The sequence below is a fragment of the Heliangelus exortis genome, chromosome 19 (assembly GCF_036169615.1).
Source record: "Heliangelus exortis chromosome 19, bHelExo1.hap1, whole genome shotgun sequence".
In the NCBI taxonomy this organism is placed as follows: domain Eukaryota; kingdom Metazoa; phylum Chordata; class Aves; order Apodiformes; family Trochilidae; genus Heliangelus; species Heliangelus exortis.
In genome coordinates, this window is record NC_092440.1 from 4,013,633 (window position 1) to 4,039,037 (window position 25,405).

The 25,405-nt window shown below is 41.4% G+C and overlaps 1 protein-coding gene across 5 annotated transcripts; it reads right to left on the reverse strand.

The window, feature by feature from the left end:
* PATZ1 (POZ/BTB and AT hook containing zinc finger 1) lies at window positions 1–24,656 on the reverse strand. 5 transcript variants are annotated; one of them, XR_011729648.1, is made up of 7 exons: window positions 22,812–24,656; window positions 20,320–20,383; window positions 17,034–17,105; window positions 14,511–14,682; window positions 8,857–8,994; window positions 6,252–7,093; window positions 1–5,984 (listed from the first exon to the last, which is right to left on the reverse strand). XR_011729648.1 is itself a non-coding variant. In XM_071762939.1 (6 exons), the coding sequence occupies exons 1-6, from the start codon at window positions 24,095–24,097 to the stop codon at window positions 6,675–6,677; spliced, it is 2,151 nt and encodes a 716-aa protein (XP_071619040.1). In that variant the 5' UTR covers window positions 24,098–24,656; the 3' UTR covers window positions 1–6,674. The 5 variants fall into 5 exon arrangements, 3 of the variants coding, with proteins under 3 accessions (XP_071619040.1, XP_071619041.1, XP_071619042.1); XR_011729647.1 differs by having other exon boundaries at window positions 1–4,552; window positions 5,905–7,093; XM_071762939.1 differs by having other exon boundaries at window positions 1–7,093.
* Between the last annotated feature and the right edge of the window lie 749 nt (window positions 24,657–25,405).

The window sequence follows — 25,405 nt, forward strand, 5'->3', positions numbered from 1 at the left end:
TTTAATTCTCTTTTGGTTTATTACTATTTAAAAATCAGTTTTTGTATCCCCTTCTACAGAGGCTTCACCTTCCAACAGAACATACAAAAAATACACACAATAGAAAAAAAAAAAAAAAAAAAAAGATAGGTAGGTAAGTTGCTTTATACAAACAGGTCCCTAAGAACCCAAAAAGGCTAAAACAGGCTCGGTTTCAATAGAAGCAGGCCCATAAATAGGCAAGAGACTTCATTCAAGTAGGGAAAGAGTCATTCATCCTCACCTAAGATCCTTTCTTGCTCACACTGAAGACAATGGGAGGATTCCCAAAAACTTCAGCAGAAGCAGGATTGGGATTCATCAGAGTCAATGGCCAACTTTTCTGCTCCTTCCCTTCCAAGGCACTGTCTCTTCCACATGGCATCCAGCCAGGGAAAAATGCCAGTTTTTCTGGCTCATCCCACACTCATGTTTCAGTTGTTCATTTCTACAGGACATCTGAGAACAGCCTTTTATTTTCTCTTACACTGTGTATTTGCACTAATTGCACCAAACTTTCAGATTGCAACAGTACCAAAGAAAAATTCTGAGCCCAAGAGCAAGGCTTGGTGGATTCTTTAAGAGCCAGCAGTCAGTCTGATAACTTTTCAGAGGGCATGTAAAAATTGCCTGGAGAAGGCACCAGTTTGCAGACACAGCAGCCAAAAAGCTATTAGCAAGCATGAGACTGATTTATTATAAAAGCACTTACCCAAGCTCACTATGTGACTGCAGGAAGCTCAAGAGCATTTATGGCTGCCAGTGGCTGTATGAAGCTCCATGGTCCACGTGGAACCCAGGAGCTAGGAGTGAATAACTGGAACATCAGTGAGATACCAGTTACCTCCTTTCTTCAGCATATCTCAGCTCAGAGCACTTCCAGGTCTCCAACATTGCAGTACAAGCAGAGGCCACCCAGGAAAAGCTATGTAAACCCTGAGAGCAGATCAATAGTGCTAGGCAGTCTTTAAATTAATGTAAGTATTTAATTTTTCAGGAAAAATGTGGCCAGCTGTTTAACTTTTGCATTAGGCCAAACATCTGCAGCAGAGGTCAGCAGCACAATTGTGCAATAATTTGACAGGCCAATCAAGTCTTGAAATGTTTTTTACCAAATGGCTATAATCAAATTTTATAGATGGGAGCAAAACATAGGAAAAGGCTAGAGATGACACAAGGTGTTAATTCTTTACAAACAGCCAGTCAATATCTGCTACCACAGTGCAAAATACTGTGGTTTTTCACAAACATGCTTTAACCATTCCAGCCATCACCACAACCCCTTGCAGCCAGGATCCCTGCTCCTGTTCTGCACCATTTTGCAGTTATGTCACATAACTATTCTCAAGTTTGGTGTTGGGTTTTTTGTTTGTGTTTGTTTGCTTGTTTGTTTTTTAGCCAAATACTTCCATGATTTGCTTTAGATCTCAGTTACTTGCAGAGCTGCACATATCTGAGCAGGTACCACACTAGCACAGCAATGTTTTGGGGGTAAAGATGTCAAGGGAGCAGGAAGACAACTCTACCAGTGCTGCTGCTGCTGACTGCAACAGTAAATGTGGCCTCAGGCTGCAGCTCAGTAGCTGCCTTCCTTAGGATCACAGGCTCAGTGCTCCAGAACACTCTGCTTTCTTACAGGGACACAGAGCAGCAGATTGGGCTGAAAGCCAAATTTGGTCCCAAAGGCTCGTTCACAACTGCTGAAGGACCTTGTTTTGAAAAGGATGTTCAGGAAAAAAGAACAGGACTCTCTCAGGAGACATGGGAATTTTTAGAGAATCTGTTTTCCCTTTTAAGTTTTCTGATGTGCTCTTTGCTCATTTATTTTGTCTCTCAGGGTGGAACTGAGAGCATAAGCTCAGAGGGTCGCTGTGAGCTTATGTTCTATTCAATTAGAACTCAGGTACTGTGCCCAGGCAAAAGGTGAATGGTACAAAGCTGGCTTAATTTACATTAAAATATTCATAATGCTGAAAAAGCCAACACATTTCATGGTTTTGTTTGGCACTTGCTCTCAGAGTTTCTGCCATGCTGAACAATTGAAAATATCTGATTTTTTTTGTGGGTAGTAAAAGCCTTTCCTGTTTCATTACTTAAAATTTTGGTAGTTGTTTTTCACTTTGTCCATTTGTCTCTCATGAAACCCAAAAGAGCTCTTGCTCTCCATTTGTTCTTCCAACACTGAAGTCTGGAGTTCCTTTGAAGTTTACTTTGGCATCTACTTCCTCAAGCAAGCACCTTAAAAAAATTAAAGCCGAAAGTGGTACCCCACTCCAGACTCAAGACATAAATTCAGATACTGATTTCTAGGAACAAAGATTTAGTGAAAAAACAAGACACTAAAGTTACAACAGAGCCTACAAAATCTAGGTTAGCTTTCATACTATCAATTCAATTAGTTGAGTTAGATAGACATTCAGTTACACAGCTGTTCTATTCAAGTCATTCCTTACTGCTCGCAGCAGTTGAGGGAGGAACAATAATTTCAGGGAATATGTGGGAAATAACAAATATTCCCTAAGTCACTGGCACTCAAACAGGTCTAAAATTGTGACTGGGCATTTACAATTATTCAGAAGATTGGTAGGAAGACCAACTCCACACCATCTTATAGTTCTAGGCTTTAAAAAACAAACAAAACTATTATTCCCCTACATATAATACTTTGCCCTACTATAGTTAAGGCACTGGATTGAGAGAAGGAAAAATCTGTGTTCAATTTCTGGTTCTGCTATCAATTTCCCACGTCATCATGGGCAAATCACTTAAGACTGAGAGCTTGCATGCACCACACAACAATGCATCAGGTGAGCCACACCAGTAAGCTTCTTTGCACACATGTAGCATACGACAAATGCAAGGGAATCTCACTTAACCTAACTCATTATGAAGTAAATTCACATTAAACTCTTTTACCCTGCATTTGTTGTGGATTAACAGTTCATAAAGAAATTAATTCAGGCAACAAAAGAAGCCTGATGGCAAGCCTGTGGCCCTACATTTAACACAACACTGAAGCATGCATACAAGCCATTTCTAGTAGTTTTTTTTTCCCCCACTCATTCACCTATAAGGATCAATTCCTTTTTTGTCTATCTTTAAAGTTTAGATTATACATGTTTAAAGATGTTTTCATCATAGGTAAGACACAAGAGTCTGAGCCTTAGTTGAGGGGTTAAAGGACTCCTATAATACAAAGGAATGCTACAGCTCTTATTATCAAAATCTGTATGAACTGAAGTTCCCTTCTTTGCAGAGCAGTGCACCAACTCAAACACTGGACTGCAGTTCTCCCAAAGCAGATGAGAGGGCTGGCTCAAACTGGGAACTATTATCTATAAAATGATATGTCAATGAAAAATGTAACAGAAGCAAGTTGAGTGAGCCTGTAGCTCAGGGTATATTAAGTATTTCCCTTTGAACTCTGAACTTGTGGGGCCAAGTTTTCTGTTTGAATCTGACTTCTGTTGTATGAGAAGAAAACATTTCCCAAAGGACAGGATATAAAAAATTTGCGTGTAAATTAAATTACTATCCAGAACAGAATATGGCCCCAAAGAAGCAAAAAGTTCTGGAAACACACTGATGCTGAAGATCTGCCCAATCTACTGCTGGCACTAGTCTGCACCAGTCTCTTGCTTTGGAGCAAATCTCCCCCATTTACACGAGGATGATCTAGAACTGCCATTTCAGGATTGTTAACTTCCTGCCTAATTGTTTCCCTGTCCACTAGACTGAGAAGTAAGTAGCTTTCATTCAGTGTATTCATGACAACTTAGTAAGCATTTTCTTTGACAAGCAAAATGCACTGTTAGTGTTTTAGAAGGCTTCCTTTTTAGTTCAGGGCTTTTCATTTCTTTCATCAGTTCAGATTCTGTAGCATTCAGAATTAAACTCAGACACATGTGGCCAAAAGTCAACCCACTGGTAACACAGTCAGTGGAGATAAATGTATGATGAAAATATCCCATATTATAGACTTGGATTCTGAAGCTGAATTTTATGACTAGTGCACCCTCTTGGAGTGCATACTGGAATTACCAGGGACACAAACTTCTTCTATCTTTCAGAATATAGCCTCAATTCAACATAAATTTTCCCAGTTGGTTATATACAAGGCATTAGTAAATCAGAGTGACTGCAGCTGCATTTGCTAATCCAAGTGAATTGTTATGTTGACTGAAAAGCCTGCTCCATCTTGACTTGCTCAGCAGTTTACCAGGTTGTCTCATCATGATCTAGATTAGTTAGGGTATTTTCAAGTGTTTTGTTACCTTTCTGAAATGTCCTGTTTCTACTTGTTAGCTAAGCTTACCAGTAGAGCAATAGCAATTCCATGAAGCTTTACTTTGAAGGTGGGTCAGTTTGTTGTTTTGTTTTGGGTTTTTTTCCCTTCTAAATGAGACTCACACCTATTCCAGGGATTCTGGAGGAAGATGAATGGAGAAGAATATGTTCTTCAGTTTCCCAACTCAGATTAATGGCAAAACATCAAGTCCACTGCAACATGCTCTCAATTTACAAAGTGCTGGTGCTATAAAGAGAAAGCCATTGATTATTCATCCTTGGTTTCTACTACTTGAGAGCAAGTACTTTTAAAAAAGTAGCTTCTTACAAGAGAGAACCTGGGGCTTCTACGTCTGTAGAACTTAGATCATAATTCCAAAAAATCCATATACTTACAAAAGGTTTTGTAATTTAACATAAAAACAAACCAGGAATGTGTCTTATTTCAGCTATGCACTAGCTGCTGGGTTTGGATTAGGAGCACCTGGGCAATGCAGGTTGTGGTGCAACAGCAGCTTGTGGCTACATTCACTTTTAATACAGATGTAGCTCCTGCAGAGGATGGAGGTCCTGGTCTGAGGTGCTCTATCCTGCTGCAGCACTGTATTAATGATGGACACAGCTATTTTTTCATAGAAGGCAAATTTGGTGGCTCTTGGGCTCTTACAAGTGGCCTTTCTAGAAACACTTAATACACAGAGCAACTCAGTTTAGCTTAATCCATTGTTCATTAACTCTCACAGCAATTGGGATGTAGAGAAAACTCTTCACAGAGAGGAAACTAAGGAATAAATTCAGTGAGCTGTCCTATGTGACCTTGAGCATCAACAGCAGAACCATAATTATAACTCAGAGAATTCCTAACTCCTAACCCTGTGTTAAACAACATTTATACCTGGATTTGGTACATAAAGACCATGACAAGTTACAAGGGAAAAAAGGGAGGGCCAAGAAAGGACATTATTTCTGTACAAGTGGTATTTCCAGATTAAATGGAACTTCCAACAGCCTAGAGCCCAGCTTCTTTGCATTTTGCAATCAATTCATTTTCAGAGATATGTTGCCTGCAATTCCCACCTCTTACAGTAGAAACCCTTCTTTAGAAAAGAAAGGAATAAGACTGGCTTTTGCAAACCTGACTAGAGGCAGATCAGGAGAGCATGACTGTAGCCAAAAAGCCCAATACAGCACAGTGTAGGGAGGGATTAGTGTCTTAATTACTGGTTCTCATTTGCACACCTTTTGGACAGGTGGCTAAATTGCTCAAAAACCAGACAAAACGAGGGGATGCAAAGTAACATACTAACTTCTTTAATAGAGTCCAGTCCAATTAAACCAAAATCACTCTGTGAACCCCTGGGTTTATTCACACTAAACAAGTCAGTGGTACAGTAGCGTTAACCGATAGCTGATCATGTTTGTACCCTAGGTCCCCACATGAAAAATGAGCACCAGTCAACCAGACTGCAATGGTATTTTTCCTTCCTTTTTTTTTTTTTTTTTTCTTTTTTTCATAAAACTATTTCTTTCATAGACTTAAAACAATCAACTAACCAAGTTATTAATTATGGTACACCTAAAAAAAAAATTAATACTAACCCTAACGTGACTGCTGCTTTAAGAGTGCTCTGTGTATCTCCTTAGACTGGCTTTTCAGTACCAATTCACTACAACAGGTCCTAAAATAATAATAGAGAATTAAAAACCTGTCAGCAAGTTTAAAAGTTAAAATTTACTGAAAAAACCTGTTCTGAATGGTGATTTTTCTCAGCAGTTCAGCCTGCTGCAGCACTCACAGCCTTACAAATGGTAGAAGGGGTTCGAATTCTCTCACCTTCTTGAAATTTTTCTGTTTTTAAAAGGACAACTGCATTGTAATTTGCTAGGTACCACGGGACGTTTTACTTAATGTTATATTCAATAATGGGTCTGTTTTTAAAACTTACTGTTTTTCTGGGGTAGGTTAGGGAAGATGGGGGAGAGAGAACAAAAGTATAGCTCCCTGTAGCTGTAGCTCCTCAGATGCCTCAGTCACTAAGACTGTCTAATTCTCAGATCACTGCTGGCAACTTCTTTTCATTCTAGAACATGAAAAAACACCAGCAGCAGCCTCTAAAGCTCCATTTGGTGTCTCAGAACACGTCTTCTATTCAAGGTCACCATCTTCTGTAATGTACCAGCTAAGAAGCACTTTGTCCCTCTCCCCAGTTAAGGTTTAAAGGTGGGGTAGGTCATGAGACAAAGAGAGAAGCTAAAATGAATAAAAAATTTTCAGCTATAGAACCAAATTTCATTATTTCCTCTTTCATTCACAGCATCTTATCATTATAGCCAGACTGCTGCTTTGCTTTGTTAAGATCAGACTGATCTCATTTCCCCTCTGGCCCCATTGGCTGCTGGTCGACCTCTGGATCCACTAGGGATGATGCAAATGCTGACTGGACGATCTGAAACCCAAATGACTCCAGGAGAGACATGTTCTGTTGGGGTGAAAAGGGGGATCCGAGAGCAGGACCGAGGTCCCCCAGTGGGCCACCAAGTGCCCTGACGTGAACTTTCTGTATGTGTTTGTTCAGATAAGACTTTGATCTGAAAAAGCTGCCACACTCAGGGCAAGGGTACTTCTTCTCTCCTTCCGTCTCCATTTTGTTTTTGGTGACTGCCATGTCACACGAGAAGGACCCATTGGTGCTCTGTTTCTCGGGAGTCTTGAGGTCACTGGTGTCAGAGAGGTCTCCATATGAATCAGAACTCTCAATCGGGTCCGAATGTGAACATTTCTGGCCTTCTACAGGAAAAAGAAAAAAAGAGACGTTTTCAGAATCTTATCTCCCCTCCGAAGTGTTTAACATGCATTCAAATAGATGATACTGTTACTGCTTCATTTCATTAATGCCTGTCTCGACACAATGATACAGAATCACAATCCCTTACATTCCAAAGCCCTTGACCATAGGGTCCTCTTTACAAACCACCAGGCTGCTATTAGAACAACATCCAGGATTTTACTATGGATTTGTTACAACACTGCTAAATGCATTATGGGTCTCTGGCTTACACGATACTTCTTTGAATCCCAGAGACAGTTCCTAAGGTTTATACCCCAAGCACTATACAAAAGGAGGGGCTTATGAGGAGTTTTAAAGTCACTCGCACACTGCTGAAACATTGTTGATACTTTGGGGGTGAGCCTCAAAACTAATTAACCACAACAGGCTGCAGCAAGATGTGAAGAAATCTGGAAATACTCAGCAAAAGAGCAGTGAGCCACTGCAATTTTAGAAGTGCCATTCCATGTGGTTCCAAGGAACTCTTTTTTACACGTGCAATAGTGTTAGAACTGAACATCACCATCTAAAATTGTTCCATCAGTAAACACTGCAGTGTGAAACAGGAGAGAGGTTAGGGACACTGTTTTAAGTCATTTGGATACATCTCCTGGCAAAGCCATTGGTATGTTTGGAGTGCTCCCCATTCCCTTCTGGCAGTATGCCAAGAAAGTTTGTCCACACTTTTTGCTTAGCACATATGAATGAGCGTGGGAAACTCAGAAGTACTCCCTAAACAAGTCTCTGAATACAAATAAGCTGTATCTACTATTAACTCTAAAAGACCAAAGAACCATTTGGCACAACCCAAAAGACAGATTTGCTCTGGACTCAGCATTACAAACCAAAGGGGATATGCATGAAATCAAAACACCACTGAGCTGGAGCAAATCTCTTGTTAAGTCAGCACACCACCCAAAACCAAAGGGCTTCTGTAGTAACTCTATCAGGACTTCAACAGAAAAAAAAAAAATTACACAAGTGTAGCTTTCTGCAGCAACAGACTTTGTTTAACCCAGCCTGCTGTGTTCTCCTGGCAAGGAAAAAAAAGTGATGTTTTAGGACAACCACAGTTTTGAAGAATTTTCTGCCATTTCAGCTTCACCAGGAATACTGACAGCTCAAGCCAAGAAGCAAAACGCAAGCTATTCTAACACACAGCTTTACATATTCAGAAGCTAAATACTCATTATCTAGTCTTACAATAATTATCTTTTTTTTCCCCCCAGAAGTTAAATGCAGGTTAAAACCAAAGAAAAGTAACAGTACCATTATCACCCTCTACCTTTTGTCCCCAAGCACAGCATAAAAAGCTTAACTACTTAAGTTGCACGGCTACTCATCAACCTGAGGATGAATATTGCTTTCAGTGCTCAAGCATCTTTATGAACTGCATTCTACAGCTCCCTCTTCCTTGACCAGAAATCAGAAACATGGTTGGACATAAGATTCAAACACTGCAGGGCTAAGGAACCATCAAGAACCTGCACCCCTCAGGCAAAATTCAAATACTGACTTCTGCTAGGAGGACTGGTCAAGATGTATGAACATGGCTTTTTTCAACCTCTAAAATCAAAGATGATAAAAATTCATGTCATTTCTCTGCATCTCCCTAAGCTGTGTTTTTGCTGACCTTCTTCCCATCCCTTTCTCATGCGCAGCCCAACCTCCCACAACAAAATTCTGCACAAAGCAGCAAGGTGCAGAGCAGGGAGCTTCTTGCCTTTGATGCCATAGGTCCTGACGCAGTGGAACGCTGCTCCCCCATTCGGGATGGACTCCTGGTGCCTGGAGACCTGGGGAAGGGGAACACCGTGGTGGGTTTTAACATGGACCTTTAAGTAGGAGGCAGAGGAGAAACCTAAACAAGATAAAAGGAGATGAGAGCCTGCCACCAGCAAAGACACACGTCTGCCTTCCCTGGCCTTTTAAATCTTTCCCTTGCTCCTACTTGCTATTACAAAGTTGTCATTATGTTAGCTTGATTTCTGGATAACTACAACATGCTCAGGTAGGATTCCTAGACATCATCAGGCAATGAAGCAAAGCACACCTTTCATGAGACTTCATTTCTTTTTGAAAGTCATGATGAAAGAACAGCTCCCTTGAATCCTATGTAAACAAGCCTAGCAGATGACATGACACTTTCTGGAAAAGGCAGAAGGGACATGATACAAAAGGGCACCCATGTCTCTCCACCATTTTTGTACTATTTTGTTTAGTTTATTTTACACTGCTAAGATTTGAAGGAATACCCCTCTCTGGTATTTAGAGTTCTTTCCCCTCAGGTTCCTGGGTGCTTACAGTGACCTCTAGGAGGCACTGAGCTTTTAAGGTATATGATTTTGTTCTACAATAATTTTTAGAAAACATTTCCTCCATCCAGCTCATCCTGAGTTTAAAAAAAAAATACTAAAACTCTTATTTTGTTTGCAGCTAACAATAAAAATTAAAATAAAATGTCAATATTAGTTCTAATCTGCAAGCCCAACCCACTGAAATGGAAAACGTGTATTTCAAACAACTGATTTCTGAACAAAACAGGTTTTTTCTACATCTGTACATGTGCTTTTTAAAACTGTTTTTGAAGTCTCACAAACATGCCTTTTCCTTTAATACAATAAATTATCTCACATATATTTTGCAAGGTTTTGAAATTCAGATTTTAATAAGATTTGCAATTAGTTCTTGTACATTTCCTACACAGGTAACCCTACCAACAACTATCTTAATCTTCTATTATATTTTTAACAGAATATTATGGCACTTTCATGTTAGGAACATTTTTCTTTAACAGCTGAGAAACAGGACACAATTTTCACAGTCACAGATACAGCTCCAAGGTTCCCTTTCCAGATAGAGCAAACCCAAGACCTCTATTTTTTGGATACAGCACTCACAGCACAAGCCCTTTCAGGAGAACTTTCACACCAATGCTTTACTTTAAATATGAATAGATATACTACTGTGAAGTAATTTTTATAGTGATATACTGCATTTACATTTCATGATGTATTAGGAAGGATGAAAAACCAAAACTGGCACACCTCTCTGAATTTTCTGTCAGCAGCTCTTAAGTTTCAGGTGTTGAAGTTAATAATGAATGTGGCTTTACACTGGAATTCCCTGTGCCCATCCAACAGAATCTCCCTCTACCCAGACCTTTCCCAGCAGCCAGAATCAAAATGTATTCAGGGATTATTAAGAATTACATACAGGACCTGCAGAACAAGACAGAACTCCACAGCAGCCTGCTGAAGAGGAAAAAGGGCAGGTTGCTGAGAGTGAACAGGAGATAGTCATTGTAGAAAGAACCCTGAGTTGAAAAGCACAGAAAAATAGATACATTAGAACTGAAGAAACCAAGAACATTTAACTCTCGAAACACAATGGAGCAGAATCACCCAGGTCAAGCCATCCAGGGAATTAACATAAGAATATTATCCCCTGAAATAATGCAAGACCTCTTTTTGTTGTACTGAGTATCTGACTGGGCCACAAGAATATATTTTCTTCAAATACAAAAAAATTGCTGTAGACATGGGAAAGAACCAGTGTTTGACTTGTAGAGAAAATGACACACTGTACAGATACACTGGTGATATTTCCTACTACAAGGAACTCCCTTTATTTCACATGTGTCTAATAACCACATGCATGCTGAGATGAGCCTCTTTATGTGGCAATGCACTAAAATCTCACTGCCAACTGTTAAAAAGGGACTACATACAGGTATTCAGTGTTTTCCTATGCTACAATTGACACAGGAAAATCTGAAGTTGTACTCTCTGCTATACAGTATTTTTTCTGAACTCTGCAATTCTACTTATAGAGTACATAGTTTTATATAACAAAAACTGCCTGCAAAGTGTGTTAGCTCCCCTTTTATGCTCTTGGCAGAGGAACGTGTGAGTCATCAGCTTCCATCAAAGCAGTAGGGATGCCAACTGTTTCATAGGAAAATGTTTGAAGTGAGAGGTTTTTGTTTTGCTTTTATCCTTATTTTTTTTCTGAACTACTTAGTACAATGCTTTTTTTTAAAATCAAACCTTAATTATGAATGCCTGCACTAGGAAGATGGGGGAGTCATACACAGCAATCCTTCAATTTAAAAAAAAAATATTTCAAAACAAAGTCAAGCTAATGCAGAGGATAAAGTGGTGCTTATTATTTTATCCATACACATTACTGAGCTTTGCAGAGGAGATTATTCCTTCAGAACAGAGGAACTAACATTGAAAACATGCACAGAGATTAAATTACCTGCTTTATATAAATGAGAGCCATTCCTTGATCTCTGATAACATCTAAAGGAGATAGACTATGGAGATAGACTAAAATAAAAACCACAGGATTCTCCTTTCTCAAAAATTCTAATTTGGTATGAACTGGGACATCTGGAGAATGTGTCTTCCTTTTAGCAACTCTGTATTCACCATGGAACATACAATAATTCATCTTACTGTAAAAAAAATTTTATCTGACTTGTGACTGGAATATTTACCCTTTTCTTATGTCATTTTATTTCTGCAAAACAAACACTGCTTATGTGTCTGAAACAGAAAATGAATCTCTGAGTTGCACATGTTGTTACAAATAACCAGCTCTAGACTTGCCAAAGTCATTAATCTCTTAAATTCTTTGAAAAAGCCCACACAAGTAAATAAAGTTACTAATGATGGTAAGAGAAGATTATGTAGCAACAAAGCAGGAACAGGTCTTTTTTATTTAAACTGATTAAAGAGAATTTGTCTTAAAAAGTGAGGATTGAGAATTAGTTTTTATAAGCACATTTTACATTAATTATTTTAAAAAACAACAAAAAAAAATCCAGGAAAAAACCCAGCATTGTACAGCTTCCCTGATTTAACAAAATTTAATTGCTTCCGTGATTATTCTAAGCATAAAGATTGTAAGTAAAAATATAACCTGGAAAACACCATCAAATCACAGAGGGTAATTTTTGGACATTTTCCTGCCATTCTGTAGAATAAATAAATAAAATCACCACATGTGTACATGCATGATGTGGCAAACCAGTGGCTTCTGCTTCTAGTCAGGTACTGAGCTCCCCATCTCCTCACTACATCAAACCTTTGGAAGAACATGACACGCTTGATGAAGTCCCATGGAAAAGCCCTCAGTCTGTTGTGATAAACTGAGGGATTCTCAACTCTTGTCTTTCACACTTGGATACATTCAGTTGTGCAAGAGTCACCCTTTCATCCACACTTTGTTGTTTTGCTTTTGATGTTGTTTTTATTGGCCAATTACAAAAATTCTCTCAAAAAGAAGCCTGAGTATCCTTGCATGACCATTACTATATCCAGAATTACCTAAGTTCCAATTCAGAAACACATCAGCATGTTGGCTGAGGGAAGAATAAATAAAAGTCCCATAGCACAGGCACCATAACCACAGCACAGCTGCAGTCTGGGGGATGGCACATCATTTCTGACTGCACCAATGCCTAGCAAATAGGTGTTTCTAATCCAGAATTTTTCCACTATATTTCATCTTGCCAGGCTCTAGAATTTCAAAGGTATTTATTTAAAACAATTAATGTTGTAACTTGACTCTAGAGCACTTCAGTTTAAAAATTCTGCTGTCACGGATTATAAACCTGTAATCAAAATTGACTGCATATAACAGTGAATTCCTAACACAGTTGTGTGACAAATCCATTCTGAAACTTCCCTTTCCTACAAATTTTAGAACTGTGTAGACAGTTAACAATAATTTACCAGATTTATTAAGCTTTCTAAGTGCTGATGTAAACTGAAATTGGCAGCAGACTGAATTCTGAAGACACATTTGAAATCACAACACTGTAAGAAGAAAGTAGTAGCTTAAGGGTTGCTGTACAACAGGTGCCCTGCAGAGAAGCATGTATTTTACTTAAATTTCCACTGTACATTTAAACCTGCAAAGTGTGAATAAACCACGTAGGCATTTCATTGTTTGAATGCCAGATCGATCTTTGTCATGCTGGCTGAATTTTGAAAGAGCTGCAGTGACATCCAGTGGTAGTTAAATTGAAACTCGAGCTTACAAATCTTAGAAACAAGACAATTCCTTCCAAACCATATGAGCATCTCTTTAGCACCCTATTCAACTGAAGGAGGGCAGGGTAGCACCTGGAACTTGGATAGCATATTCTGTGTTGTTACCATGAAAATAATATGTAATTTTTCAGAAGACCATTTTGTACCATCTACAAGGAGATTCAGAATCTGAACATTTCAACTCAAGTGCCTTTTCCACTCAAACTGTGAACATCACTCTCAAGACATAACAGACTGGAAACTACTGGAAACTGGAAACACTTACTGATCAACTTCTAACAATCCAAAAGTTTCCTGTACAGTTCTCTCATTGAATACAGCTTTATTCTCTCAAAAGATTTCACCTCTTTTAATTTAGAAAACAGAACACACAACATAAAAAACAACTCATCAGAAAAAACAAGATCTCAAAACACAGCAGCAACCTCTTCCTACACTTACAAGGTACATATGTCTGTGTGAGCCAACAGCACATTTTGAAGTTGAGTATTAATCCTTCAGAAAAACAGACACCAATAAGTCAAAATTATTTTTTCAGCTTGCCTTAAACCCCACAAATCCTAAATTCACAACTCTCTTCAACTGAAGGCTACCACAAACAGATGGAAAAACTTCAAAAGCTCCTAGTCATATGGTTTAGCTGTAGGTAGCCCTGCAAGGAGCATGAGTTGGACTTGATGATATTTATGGGTCCCTTCCAACATGTTCTTTGATTCTATGAAAAACTGTATTTGTACAAACAACAGTAAAGCACATTTCTACCACTCTTTACAGAATTCGAGTTAGAAATGTATGTCCATACAAAGCAATTTCTTGGGTTAAGAGGGAGAAGCATCTTGAGTCTACTGCTGCACCAGGAGGTTAAACAAGACTGATAAAATAATGTAGGGGTTTTTTAATGTACAGTGTGTAATTTTCAGTTGGTGTGTATTTCAAAGATTCTTCCAAACCGAATGCAAGGACTCAAGTCTAAGCAGGTGTTGAAAACAAAAGGTGTGTGGTGGAAAGCAGCAAGGCAATATATCAGGGTTATCTTATTGGGATCTGGATTTAGCAAATAAAATTCTTAAAGCCGTCTAGAAGCAATTTGCTTCAGATTTAAACCGAGTTTCTTCAGGAATTATCAGGCATGTAAAAAGGCCAGACCTATAGCTTCATCAGTTTGAAGCTTAAGCATTCAATAAGAAAAACAAAGAATAGGCCCACATGTATGGTGTAACCTCCTCCTGTTGCAGACAGAGCCACATAGCCTTACAGCTTCCCTCAAGTGTCATCCCGTCCCACTGAAGTAAGAGAATAGTTACTTCATTACCTCGGTTACAGATAGTGCAGAAATTGCTTGGTCCTTCACTATGTTTCTTCAAATGATCTGCCATATATGCTGCTCGCAAGTACTTCCCACACACCTGGCATGGAACTTTGTCTTCATGACATGCTAGGTGTGAGCGCAGTCGGTCACGAGTGGCAAAGGAAGCATTACAAGTCTGCAGGTATAATGAGAACCATGTGACTCATCAACTCTGCTGAAAGCACTGATATTGTTGAATATTTTCAGTATTCTTTAGAGTAAATACCTTAGGCCCTGAGCAAACACACAAATGACATGATGCACAAGCCGTTTTCCCACAAATAAAACATCCTGATCACAAACATACTGCACAAGATGTGATGTTACTACTCAAAAATATTAAGAAAGAAAGAAAACAGCTCTGGCATACTACAGACAATAAAACTTAAATCAAAATAGAGTTATAAGGCCTTAGCTTCTCTCTGGGGATGCATATACTAGAACTTTGAGTAATATTTAATAAAAGAAACAGCACAAACCACTTCAATCCATTTACAGTAAATTCTGCCATTTCATGGAGTCATTACAATCACTTCAGACCACGCAAAATGTCCTCTCTCACCTTCCTAAATTTTACTCTTTGATCTAATCACAATTCAGTCCAGAGAATCCCTTTGAAGCACGAAGACATACAAACAAAGCATCAGATAACTGGCTGGGATGAGAACATGAAAAAAAGGGCAGTAAAAAAGCCATCCTGGTATCCACAGTAGCAGTGCGGGCAAATTGTAGAAGTGAAGCCTCAGAACTGAGCAGGTATCAAAATAACTGCATGACACTGTAATCTATTTATAACTTACCCCTGGTCAAGGTATCATGTTCCACTTACTACCATGAAACAAGCTTGGTTTGGTATAAAATAATATTGATTCTACGTGCCCATTTCCCAGACATAATCCATATGATGAGTGAAGGCTCCTTCACATTTTAATAATACCAACTGGCAGCCTACTGCAACAGCCTCCAAGTTCCAAAAGCTTTGCTCTATCTCCAGCACATAAAGGTAAATAAATTTCCAGCACTACACTGTAAAACTTAAAGATATAGTCTGAAACCATTGCTAACAAGTGAAAGAGGAAAAACAAATGCAAACATATGCTAGAATGACCAGACCAAGCAGGAAACAGTGGCATTCAAGAGTGTACAATGTTTTGTTTATACCACCTTTATGGAAAATAATGCAGTTTTAAGATGTATAATTAGAATCTCCTAAGAGATAATGCGAGACTATTAAGTGACTTGGAAACTGGATATATTAGCTCTTTTCAAGTTTCAGTGTGTAAGTAAACAATTCTTTTAACACATACAGACTTGTCAAAGTAACAATCCTAGTAAAATTACAAAATTATAACTTCAAATAAGTTAAACTGATAACACAAAAGAGGATAATCCATATAATTTTATATAATTTAGTTAATCAAGAGCTTAATCAAAAAAACATTGAAGGCAGCTGAAAAGTACCTATCAATTTCAACAGGCTTTACACTCATTCAATCCTCCAAGATGCTTAAGCATGGTAAACTCCCACAGAGCTGAGGCTACTCTGCAGGAAAACACAAGACTTAGCACCTCAGAGGATCAGGACTTAATGAACTTAAAAAGATAACAGTAAAATTATCTGGATTTCTGTGATGCACACAGTTTAACTAAGCTCACCAGACAAAAAATCATAAATTACAAGCAGTAATTTAAGAGGCAAATCCTTGAGCATGAAAGATTTCTCTGAATTTGAATCTCAGCACACAGCACTGAGGAAAACAGGTGCGGCTTTCATTTACTGAAATGTTCTTAGCAGTAAATGCTCATTTAAGGGGTGATTCCAGCACTGATACTGAACAATCCATGGGATGTCAGCTAAAGATATATATAACTAGACAATCAGAGATGACAGCCAAGAGATCCATCATCAGTAAGTCTATAAATATTGATCCACAGTAAGCGCCCATACAAGAATTGGGAGTGCATTAGTTGATGAAGCAGACCAGAGAGAGAGTACAAGGGTGCCAGCAGTAAAACCGTGTCTGTCCCATATTGAACTGATCAAGTAAAAAACTTAGGGAAAGGCAACATGGTAATTTCTGTGTTTGATTTCTCACTCTTGATGTGGAATTGTGCAAAGTTCACCTTTGGATGAGCTATGTAGTAAATGTATCTGCTTAGAAGCTCAAAAAAACACCCAAACTATGTCCAGTGGAAAAAGCAAGAACCAATTTAGCTGAATCATAACAATGGGAGACAGGACTAGGTTTAAAGAAAACCCCAAAGTTAATATTTGAATAGTTAATATTTATAAAAGGTATAGAGCAAAAAAAAAAAGTTTTATTTTACCAAAGACGTGAAGTGCTAAGTGAATGCTAGAGTACTTATCATTAATTGTTAATCACAGAAGAAAACTCTCCAGTGCTTTCCTAGCAACATTGCACAGGTATATAAATAGATCAAAAAGAATATATATATAAAGTTTAAAAAACATTGTTTAAGAAATACCTCTTGAAGGTTCAACTTTTCTATGGATGTGGATGTCTCTGAGCTTATTCCATGGTGGCTGCCATTTTCCTGCTAATAGGCAGGAAGTAAGAGAAATTAGGACAGGAAGAAACTCATTCTGCATTGAAATCAATGGGAACAGCACTGGACTTAGGATGCCAATTTTAGGTTTGCTTAAATAGATCTTTTTCTTTGTCAAGTCGTGCTATAATATAACCTGCATTTTTCTCTTTTTTACCTAAATTGCCAGAAGAACAACCTGTCTCATCTCTGAGAATGAGCAAACTTCTGTTTTCTCCCCTGTTCCTTTGCATCCACAGATTTTCAGATCACCATTTCCTCCCAGACTGCAGCCTAACTTTCATACCATTCACACTCAACTGCCAACAACCCAGCTTCACCCCTTCCCATGACAAATTAGCAAACTGAGCTATCCCATTATGTCCAGAAAACAAACTAAGCCAGTCTCCTACATCCCATCAATAAATGAATGAAACAAAGTCACCAGTGCAACCATCCAGGACAAAAGATGCAGAGCACCATTTGCTGTCTTGTCTGGACATCAAAGGAACTTCCTTGATCTGATTTCTCAGCTGCCTTGGCTGTGTCAAGGCTTTCCCTATTCTGAGTGTATTTTAAGAATAATGAAGAAGCTGGAATCAGGTCTTTGTCTGGCATCAGATGCTACAAGTGCTGGAATTTAGGACTTTTTCAAATATTTGTAAAACACAACCATTGTTTTAAGGGGATGAGTGCAGGATTACATGCTGAGCACTGAAAACTATAGCTGCTATTACTATAGTAATGTTTCATTTATAATTGTCCTGCTTTTTATAGCTTCGCTTTATTTATTCTGAAGTTGGGTTAACACCTTCACACTTTTGTTCTGGTAATCAAATATTGTACCATGCTGCCACACCAACAAAATATTAGATATCCACTGGTTTGCCAAGATACCTGAGAACTCAGGTAAACAGCCAGTGAATTTTGTTTAAATCTTAACAGAGCACCATTTCCAAGAATGCCATTACAATAGAGGATTCTGGAATGCTTTTCTGTTTACTGGCAGAGTACTTCTCTTTTGCAGTAAAAATAAACAAAGCACAACAATAGCAGGAATTTTCAACAGGAACAGATTTAAAAAGGATGCTCAATGCTGTTTAGACTACCTTCATGAGGAATCAACTCCCTAAACAAAATTAATGGGAAAATAATGGAAAATGGGGAAACAAGCCAATATTAAGCTATCTTCCTTCTTAGTGGCCAGATTCAGTGTTTAGATAGACATCATGGAACAGAAGTGTTACAGGTTATGAGGTAATTAAAAGGAGAACTTAATTTATGTATCAGCTTTCAGATCTGAAACAGATTTTCAGGGTGACAGCATCCCTTCAGTGGTTTGTACCATGTACATCAGATCTGTGCATATTTAAGATGATTTTCAAAATCTGATAGGACATTATGAAACATTTTTTTGCAAAGACACACAACAGCTCTTTAACAGATGTTCTACATCAAGATTCAAGAAAAATTTACTTTGCAGGGTGAAGCAAAGACAAGAAAAACTTAATAAAAAACAAGTTAATCAAGAACAAACCAAGCCTGAATGATAACCTCAATTGTGCCCTGATGCTTCTACTGTATAGCCTATACATTTTAACTGAAATGAATAGCCATACAGTATTATGAAAACTTTGTTTCCTTGCACACATGTATTTTCTCATAGCAATGTCTGAGTTGAGTTTCACTGTACAATCTTAGCTTCCATACTTCTCAACTTTCTCACTCTTACTGTATCCTCTGATTCACACCAAGGTTATATGTCTTCTCAAATCAATCAGAAAACTATAAAAAATATCAGGTATCAGCTGGCAAAGGACAATTCATTTCTACTAACATTATTCACAAAACTGTTCATTTGGTAACCTTGGTATCAACTGTCAAAAGACTGATAAGTTTTTGTTTATGTTGGGACTTAAACATTCATTTTCCTACTTCAACACAAATACATGCTTATGGAAAAAAATGTAATTATCTTCAGTTCATCCAAGCAGACCCCAAATTGTGAAGTCTTTTTATGAATGGAATTCTCCAATTTATATAAATCTATAATTCCTTCTTAAGGCTTAAACCAAACTAAAGCCTTATATAGGATATACATTTAAAACAACATAAAGGCTCTATGACCTGTTTTTCAATGATGCTGGACTTCCACAGATCATATGGAGGTCAATAGGAAACATTCAGATGTCCCTGTATGTCTGGAAAAACTGTTCACTGAATTATTAAAGTTACAAAATGTTTCAAAATTCTTAGAATTTGGAGGAAACATAGGACAGGTATGTCAAGAGACAAGTTAAAAAAATTCTCATCAGAAGGCAGTCATGTAAGATTCACTAGATTCATTAAATGTGTCTAAACATTTTAGAAAAAAAAAATCATCTACCCTTCACTGTTCTTCAAAGAAAATGAAAATTATCTTGTTCCAACTTTCTTTAAATGAAAAATTACATAAATTTTTCCTCAGAGACCAAGCTTAGAGGTTTGCCCAACAACCACGTGAAGGCAGTAGGTGATAATGAAAGCTGCTTGTCAACTTTGGTTTTAATTAATACTTCCCGTCACCTTTTAAATCTCTTTACAAATGAATTATAAAATATCCTTCTTGATTTGAGCTTTCAAACCCTAATGAATACTTTATGAACCATAAAAAAACAATTATAACATTATGACATTGTATTGCAAAGGATACAGTGATGCTGTTATTATATTCTCCCTGGGATAGAAAACAGCTTCCAACTTTGCTCAGTGCAATGTTCTGAAGGCTATGTGATAAAAAATAGTATCTTGACAAGTCATGATAATTTATCAATTTTAGTTTAAATTATTAAAAAAAAAAAATTAAGTCAGCATTGAAGCCTGCTGTTGGCAACAAGTGAAATTAAAAAAAAAAAGGAGGGGGAAGAGGGAAAGGCTTAGAGTTGACTCTAAGCCCAGAGACAAGGTGGCTGGGTAAGAGATCCAGGGTGAGACTGGAACAGAGCAGTAGGGAAGAAGATCTGGCAGAAGGGGAAGGAGGGAGGAAGACCAAAGGTGTAGATGACCTGATGGGCTGGGGGATAGGAAGGGTGGAAAGCAGCTGTCACTGGTGAATGCTGTTATTTATAAACATTTATCCCAATTCACACATACATGGTATTTTTATTAATATTTCAAAATTGTCTGCACATATAAATGCAATGCCAAAGATCACCCATACATCAGTCTAAACCCCTCCAGCTCCTACCTGACATTTGTGAGGTCTCTCTGAGGTATGCACCTGCTTGATGTGTCCATTCAAGTGGTCTGGCCTTAAAAGAAAATATACATAAGCACACTTAAAACAAATACTAAAAATAAACTTACAATTCTAACAAAAAAAAAAAAAAAATCCCAATAGATCCCAATGGTGGATCTATTACAAATGTATCAGTATTTAACTTTGCAAGAACCAGATCACCAAGAGCTGGCATTCTACCTTGGTAAGTACCCTCTCCAACTTGCTAAAAAGGCATCATTTTCTTATGAAGAAACTATGACTGGATGACCAGAGAAAAGAGGAAATATAAGCTAAACTTTACAAGCCTGCATCTCCTCTTTCCAAAATCCTATTTAGATCTTGACAATCAGGGCACTTGACTTCAATTGACAGTTGCTGAATATTTGAAAATCGGACCCTTTTGGTTTATGCCCCAAACAAGGATGTAAGCAGCCAACTTTAAGCACCTCTGTGCAAAAAGACTGATTCTGAAGTCTTGTTGCTGTGACACATTTTCCACCTGAAGAATTAAAAAAATACTGTCCTAACTCACAACTTGGTGGGGAGACTGCATTAATACAAACAAAGTGTTCTGGAGGTCCCAACTAGAAGGTGCAATGGAAGAGCAAATTATTACTGAGGAAAAAAAAAAAAAAAAAGTTAGACCATTCTTCACAATCAGTAAAGCCTACTTTGAAAAAGAGAGGACTGAATAGCTGCAGATTTTCCTGGTGGGAGTTTCTCCCAGTGGGAAGAAAGCTTTTCATTGTATGAGGCCAAAACTGCTTGGAAACAAGTTCTCCACCCTCTCCTCCCCCAACTCTCCAGCTGCACCAATGAGAAGTCTCAGGATGGAATTCACTCACTACAGACAGAAAATAGACTGAACTTTGCAGTCAGGCTGTTAAACCTGATGCTTCAGCAAGTGGGCTGGAGTGGTGTAACCGGACAGACTGGTTGGGGGTCTTTCCAGGTACCTCAAGCCTAGCAACCTCCCGTGCTGCACCACTGAATGAAGGAAAGGCTACTAAAATTAGACATCGCACTTCCAGTTTCCTTTGGCAGCTCCTACGACTGAATACTGAGAGTTAAAGAGGCTCTGCTTTTCATTCATACTTTGATTCTACGAAGATGTGTAGACGTTGGGTTTGTTTACTTTTTTAACAGCACTCCTGTCCACGTTAACTTACTGGGAAAAAAAGAGAACTCGACATTTATCTTTCAATTTCTCTTTTTGACAAAAACCTTTCACACATCAGCAGCAGAAATCTTTAAGTGTGAGTAAAAATAAAAACTGGCAGATGATCCCAGGCAGCGCTGTAATAGAAAAATACTTCTAGTTACAGATGAAATCTTCATTTTATGACTTCCCATCACTAAATCTGCAGTCCTTATGAAGATGCACCCCTAATTATGGTGATTCTTTTTTATAAAAAAAAGCATAGATTTTCTTAAAGTATTTCAGTAACAAAATGTACCTTTATCAAAAAGAAAGCTACCAGGGGCACAATTACTACATTTATCCTACATTGTCCTACATCTGGGACAATTCTAGCCCTAACAGCCTTTTGCTTTCTTTTCACATCTTGATTCCTTCCCTCCTGTTAGAGCAACCCAACTGCTCTAGAAAAGCGGCTGCTGCTACAAAAGGAACACAGAGTGTACACATCCCCCTCCCCCCACTACTTCTAGTCTCAAAGCGAGCATCAAACCTCAAAAGAAGGTTCAAACTGATAAACTCAGACTATGAGATACTGCTAACACGACTACGTGTATCAAACTACTTACTAACTCCCACAAACAGCAACAACAAAAAAATCAGCAACATTAAATGCACAGATCTTACGTATGTTGCAGGGCAGAAACAGGATCCCCTTCAGAAGGATGTAAACCCAAAGGACACAAAGATCATGTATTAAAAGACACTTGATGCTGCAGCCTTTGAAATCTCACCTCTTCCTTCACATTTGGGTGATAAAAAACATTACGAACTAAGAGAAATGAAGGGAAGTTAAGAAAAAGAAAATTTAAAATGGATACGAGAAAAATAATCTTGAGATGTATTAATATTTTGCACTTCAACAGCACCTTCCAACTACCTACAAATCAGTAGTCTCAAGACACCTGTGTGAGGTAGGTAATTATTCCAATACCCATTTTACAGAAGAGTCATTTGAGGGAGAGACTAACTGATTTGCCCAAGGTCACGCATACACCAAGCCTGCCACAAAGCTGGGAATGTTACCCAGAAGCCAGCTGACTCCCAGTTCTACGTCTTAATTACCTTCAAACCCGTTCAAGAGACTGCAGAATAGCGTCCCAGTGGAAACGATGGAAGTCTCACTTCTCGAGACAATTTAAAATGGAACAGTCAAACACTATCCATCCTTAGTACAAATCGTTCTCGTTTCCCCAGGGATAAGACAGACAGCTCCCTAGGTCACGGTTTGCGTCTGTGGTCCTTATAAGCAATCTCTTACCTGGAAAAGCCTTTTCCACAGCTCTGGCAGATGTAGGGCTTTCCCACAGAGCCATCGTGAGACCGAACATGATAGGACATCCTATCTTTCCGCTTGAACCGTAAACCACACACTGGACAAGAGTAAGGCTTTTCGCCAGAGTGTGACAGCTTGTGTCGATTCAGGTGGTACACGTCCCGAAAAATCTTGCCACAGATCTCACAAGCCACCTGTTTCCTCGTCCTGCTTCTTTTTCGGGGTGCATCAGGGTCATCCGGACCAGGGACACCATTTTCACCCAGTCTTGGGGGTGGAATGTCTATGTAGCCCAGCTGTAAGCTTGTCACCCCGTGTTGAGCCTCATGCTGTCGAAGACGATTAGCATCTGTAAATACTTTCCCACAGAGGCCACAAGGCAGGATACCAGCCTCTCGCAGGCCCCCTGGGGTACCAAACATCATAGAGTCCAAGAGATTTGCTTTACGGGGCCGCCCTCTGCCCCTCTTGGTGCTTAAAGTGGGGGCACTAGCAACATTCTGGAAGGGTGAGGCCAGCAGCGGCGGGGACAGAGGTCCCGCCACCATGGGCAGGCGGTCCACACCCTGCAGAACAGGTAGGGAGGACTGCGCAGCAGTGAGGGCAGCCCGCGCCGCCTCGTCTTCGGGCATACCGGCGATGCCGTTGCCATTGGGTGCCAAAGCGGCACCGTTGGTCATGTCAAGAGGGAAGCCGAGGTCCGCAGCCCCCGGACGGAAAAGCATAATGTCGGGGCGTGCGGGGGGCACGAGGATCTGCACATTGGACTGCTTGATGACCTCCTGGCAGATGTCAATCACAGAGCGCATCAGCAGGAACTTGGCGGCCGTCATGAGCTCCGGGAAGCTCTCCAGCCGCACCACGATGCGCGACGTGTAGGCGAAGTCCAGGATGTCTCCGAACACCTTGGAGCTGATGGTGTGCATCTCCAGCTCCCGCCCGCCACCGGGGGCTCCGCCGGCCGCCGCCGCAGCCCCGCCGGCTGCCGCCGCCGCCTCCGTCGCGCCCCCCTCCGCGCCGCCGCCGCCACCTGCCCCGTCGCCGAGCTGCGCGCTGAAGACCGACTCGAAGTACTCGCTGCAGGCGGCCAGCACCGCCCGGTGCGCCGGGAAGCTCTCGTCGCCCACGCGGAGGAGCACGTCGCAGAAGCGGCCGCCGTTCTTGCGCTGCTGGTTGAGGCTGTGCAGCATGTCGGCGCTGTGCCGGCTCACCTGGTAGGTGTAGCAGCCCGACGAGGGGCCGCAGGCGGCGGCCTCGCTCACCCGCTCCATGGGGCTGCGCCGCCCCGCTGGCGCCCGCAGGGGGCGCGCGCTCTCCGGCCGCCCGGCGGCGCGCGCCGCCTCCTCCTTCCCCGCCCCTGTCCGGGCCGACGGCGGCGGCGCGCGCTGCGCTCCCTGCACAGCGCGAGGGGATTGCAGGGGGGGGCGAGACAAAAGGCTCGGGCGGCGGAGGGGCGCGCGCCGCCGCGGCCGCGCGAGCTCCGCCCGGGCCCGGCCGCCACGAGGCGCTGCGGCCGCGGAGGCCGCCGCGGGAAGGGGCGTGCGCGGCGCGGCTGCAGCGAGCCGGGAGGGAGGGGGCTCCGGCGGCGGCGGCTCCGGGCTGCCGGCTCCGTCCGTCCCTGTGTGTTTGGAGCGGAGGAAAGATGGCAGCGGCTGCACTTCCTCTTGCACTTTCACCCCTGGGGGGAGGAGAAGGAGGGGGCGATACCACCCCCCCTACAAAAATCCAGCGGGGGCCCCCCGGCTCCTGCTCCCCCACCAAGCGTCGCCGCCGCCGGCTCCGGTCCCGGCCCCGCCCGCCTCGCTGCACCCGCACCACCGGCGCCGCAAACTTTCCTCTCTTCTTTTGCCGAGAAGACCCCCACCCTATTCATAAAGACCCCCCCTCCAGCCACTCGGGCTCCCCCTGCCCCCCCGCTTCCTGCCCCCCTCCCTCCCCGCATCCGCCAATGCAAGAGCAGCCAGAGCCAACAGGCCGGCCCCCACCCCGCCCGCCCGCGGGGGCTGGGGGCTGCAGTCCCCCCCTTCCCCAGCACCGATCCTCCAATGCCGAGCCGGCAGCGAGGCCCCCGCCCGCGGCACACGGGGGTGGCGGGGCTGCGCTCGCCCCCTCCCCCAAATATCCGGGCTGCAGCTCGCCCCCCAGACCCCCCTCCCGCCGGTGAGGGGAGGAGGGGCCGGCGGGGGGGGCTGCAAGCAGCCGCCCCCCCTCCCTGGGCGCAAATCGTCCAATGCAAACCCCTCCCGGAGCTGCAGAGGCGCAGAGCGGCCCCCACCTCCCCGCCTCGCCTGAGGAGAGCTGATCCCAGAGGGGCCAGGGGGCTGCGGAACAGACCGGCCTCCCCCCTCTCTTTCATTGCAATTCTCACCCCCACCCTCCCCCCCGTACCAGGATCAACTCTCAGCCTGACTAAAAGAGCGAGGCGCCGGCATGGTGGGGGGAGGGAAGAGGGGCAGGGGGAATTCTTCCAGTAAAAAAATGCCCTCCTCTCGGGAGCGGGTTGGGAGAATCGGTACCCGCAGGCCGGGGGCTGCGGGAGGCACGGGCAATTGCACAGTCCCGAGAGAGCCTGCCTCCAT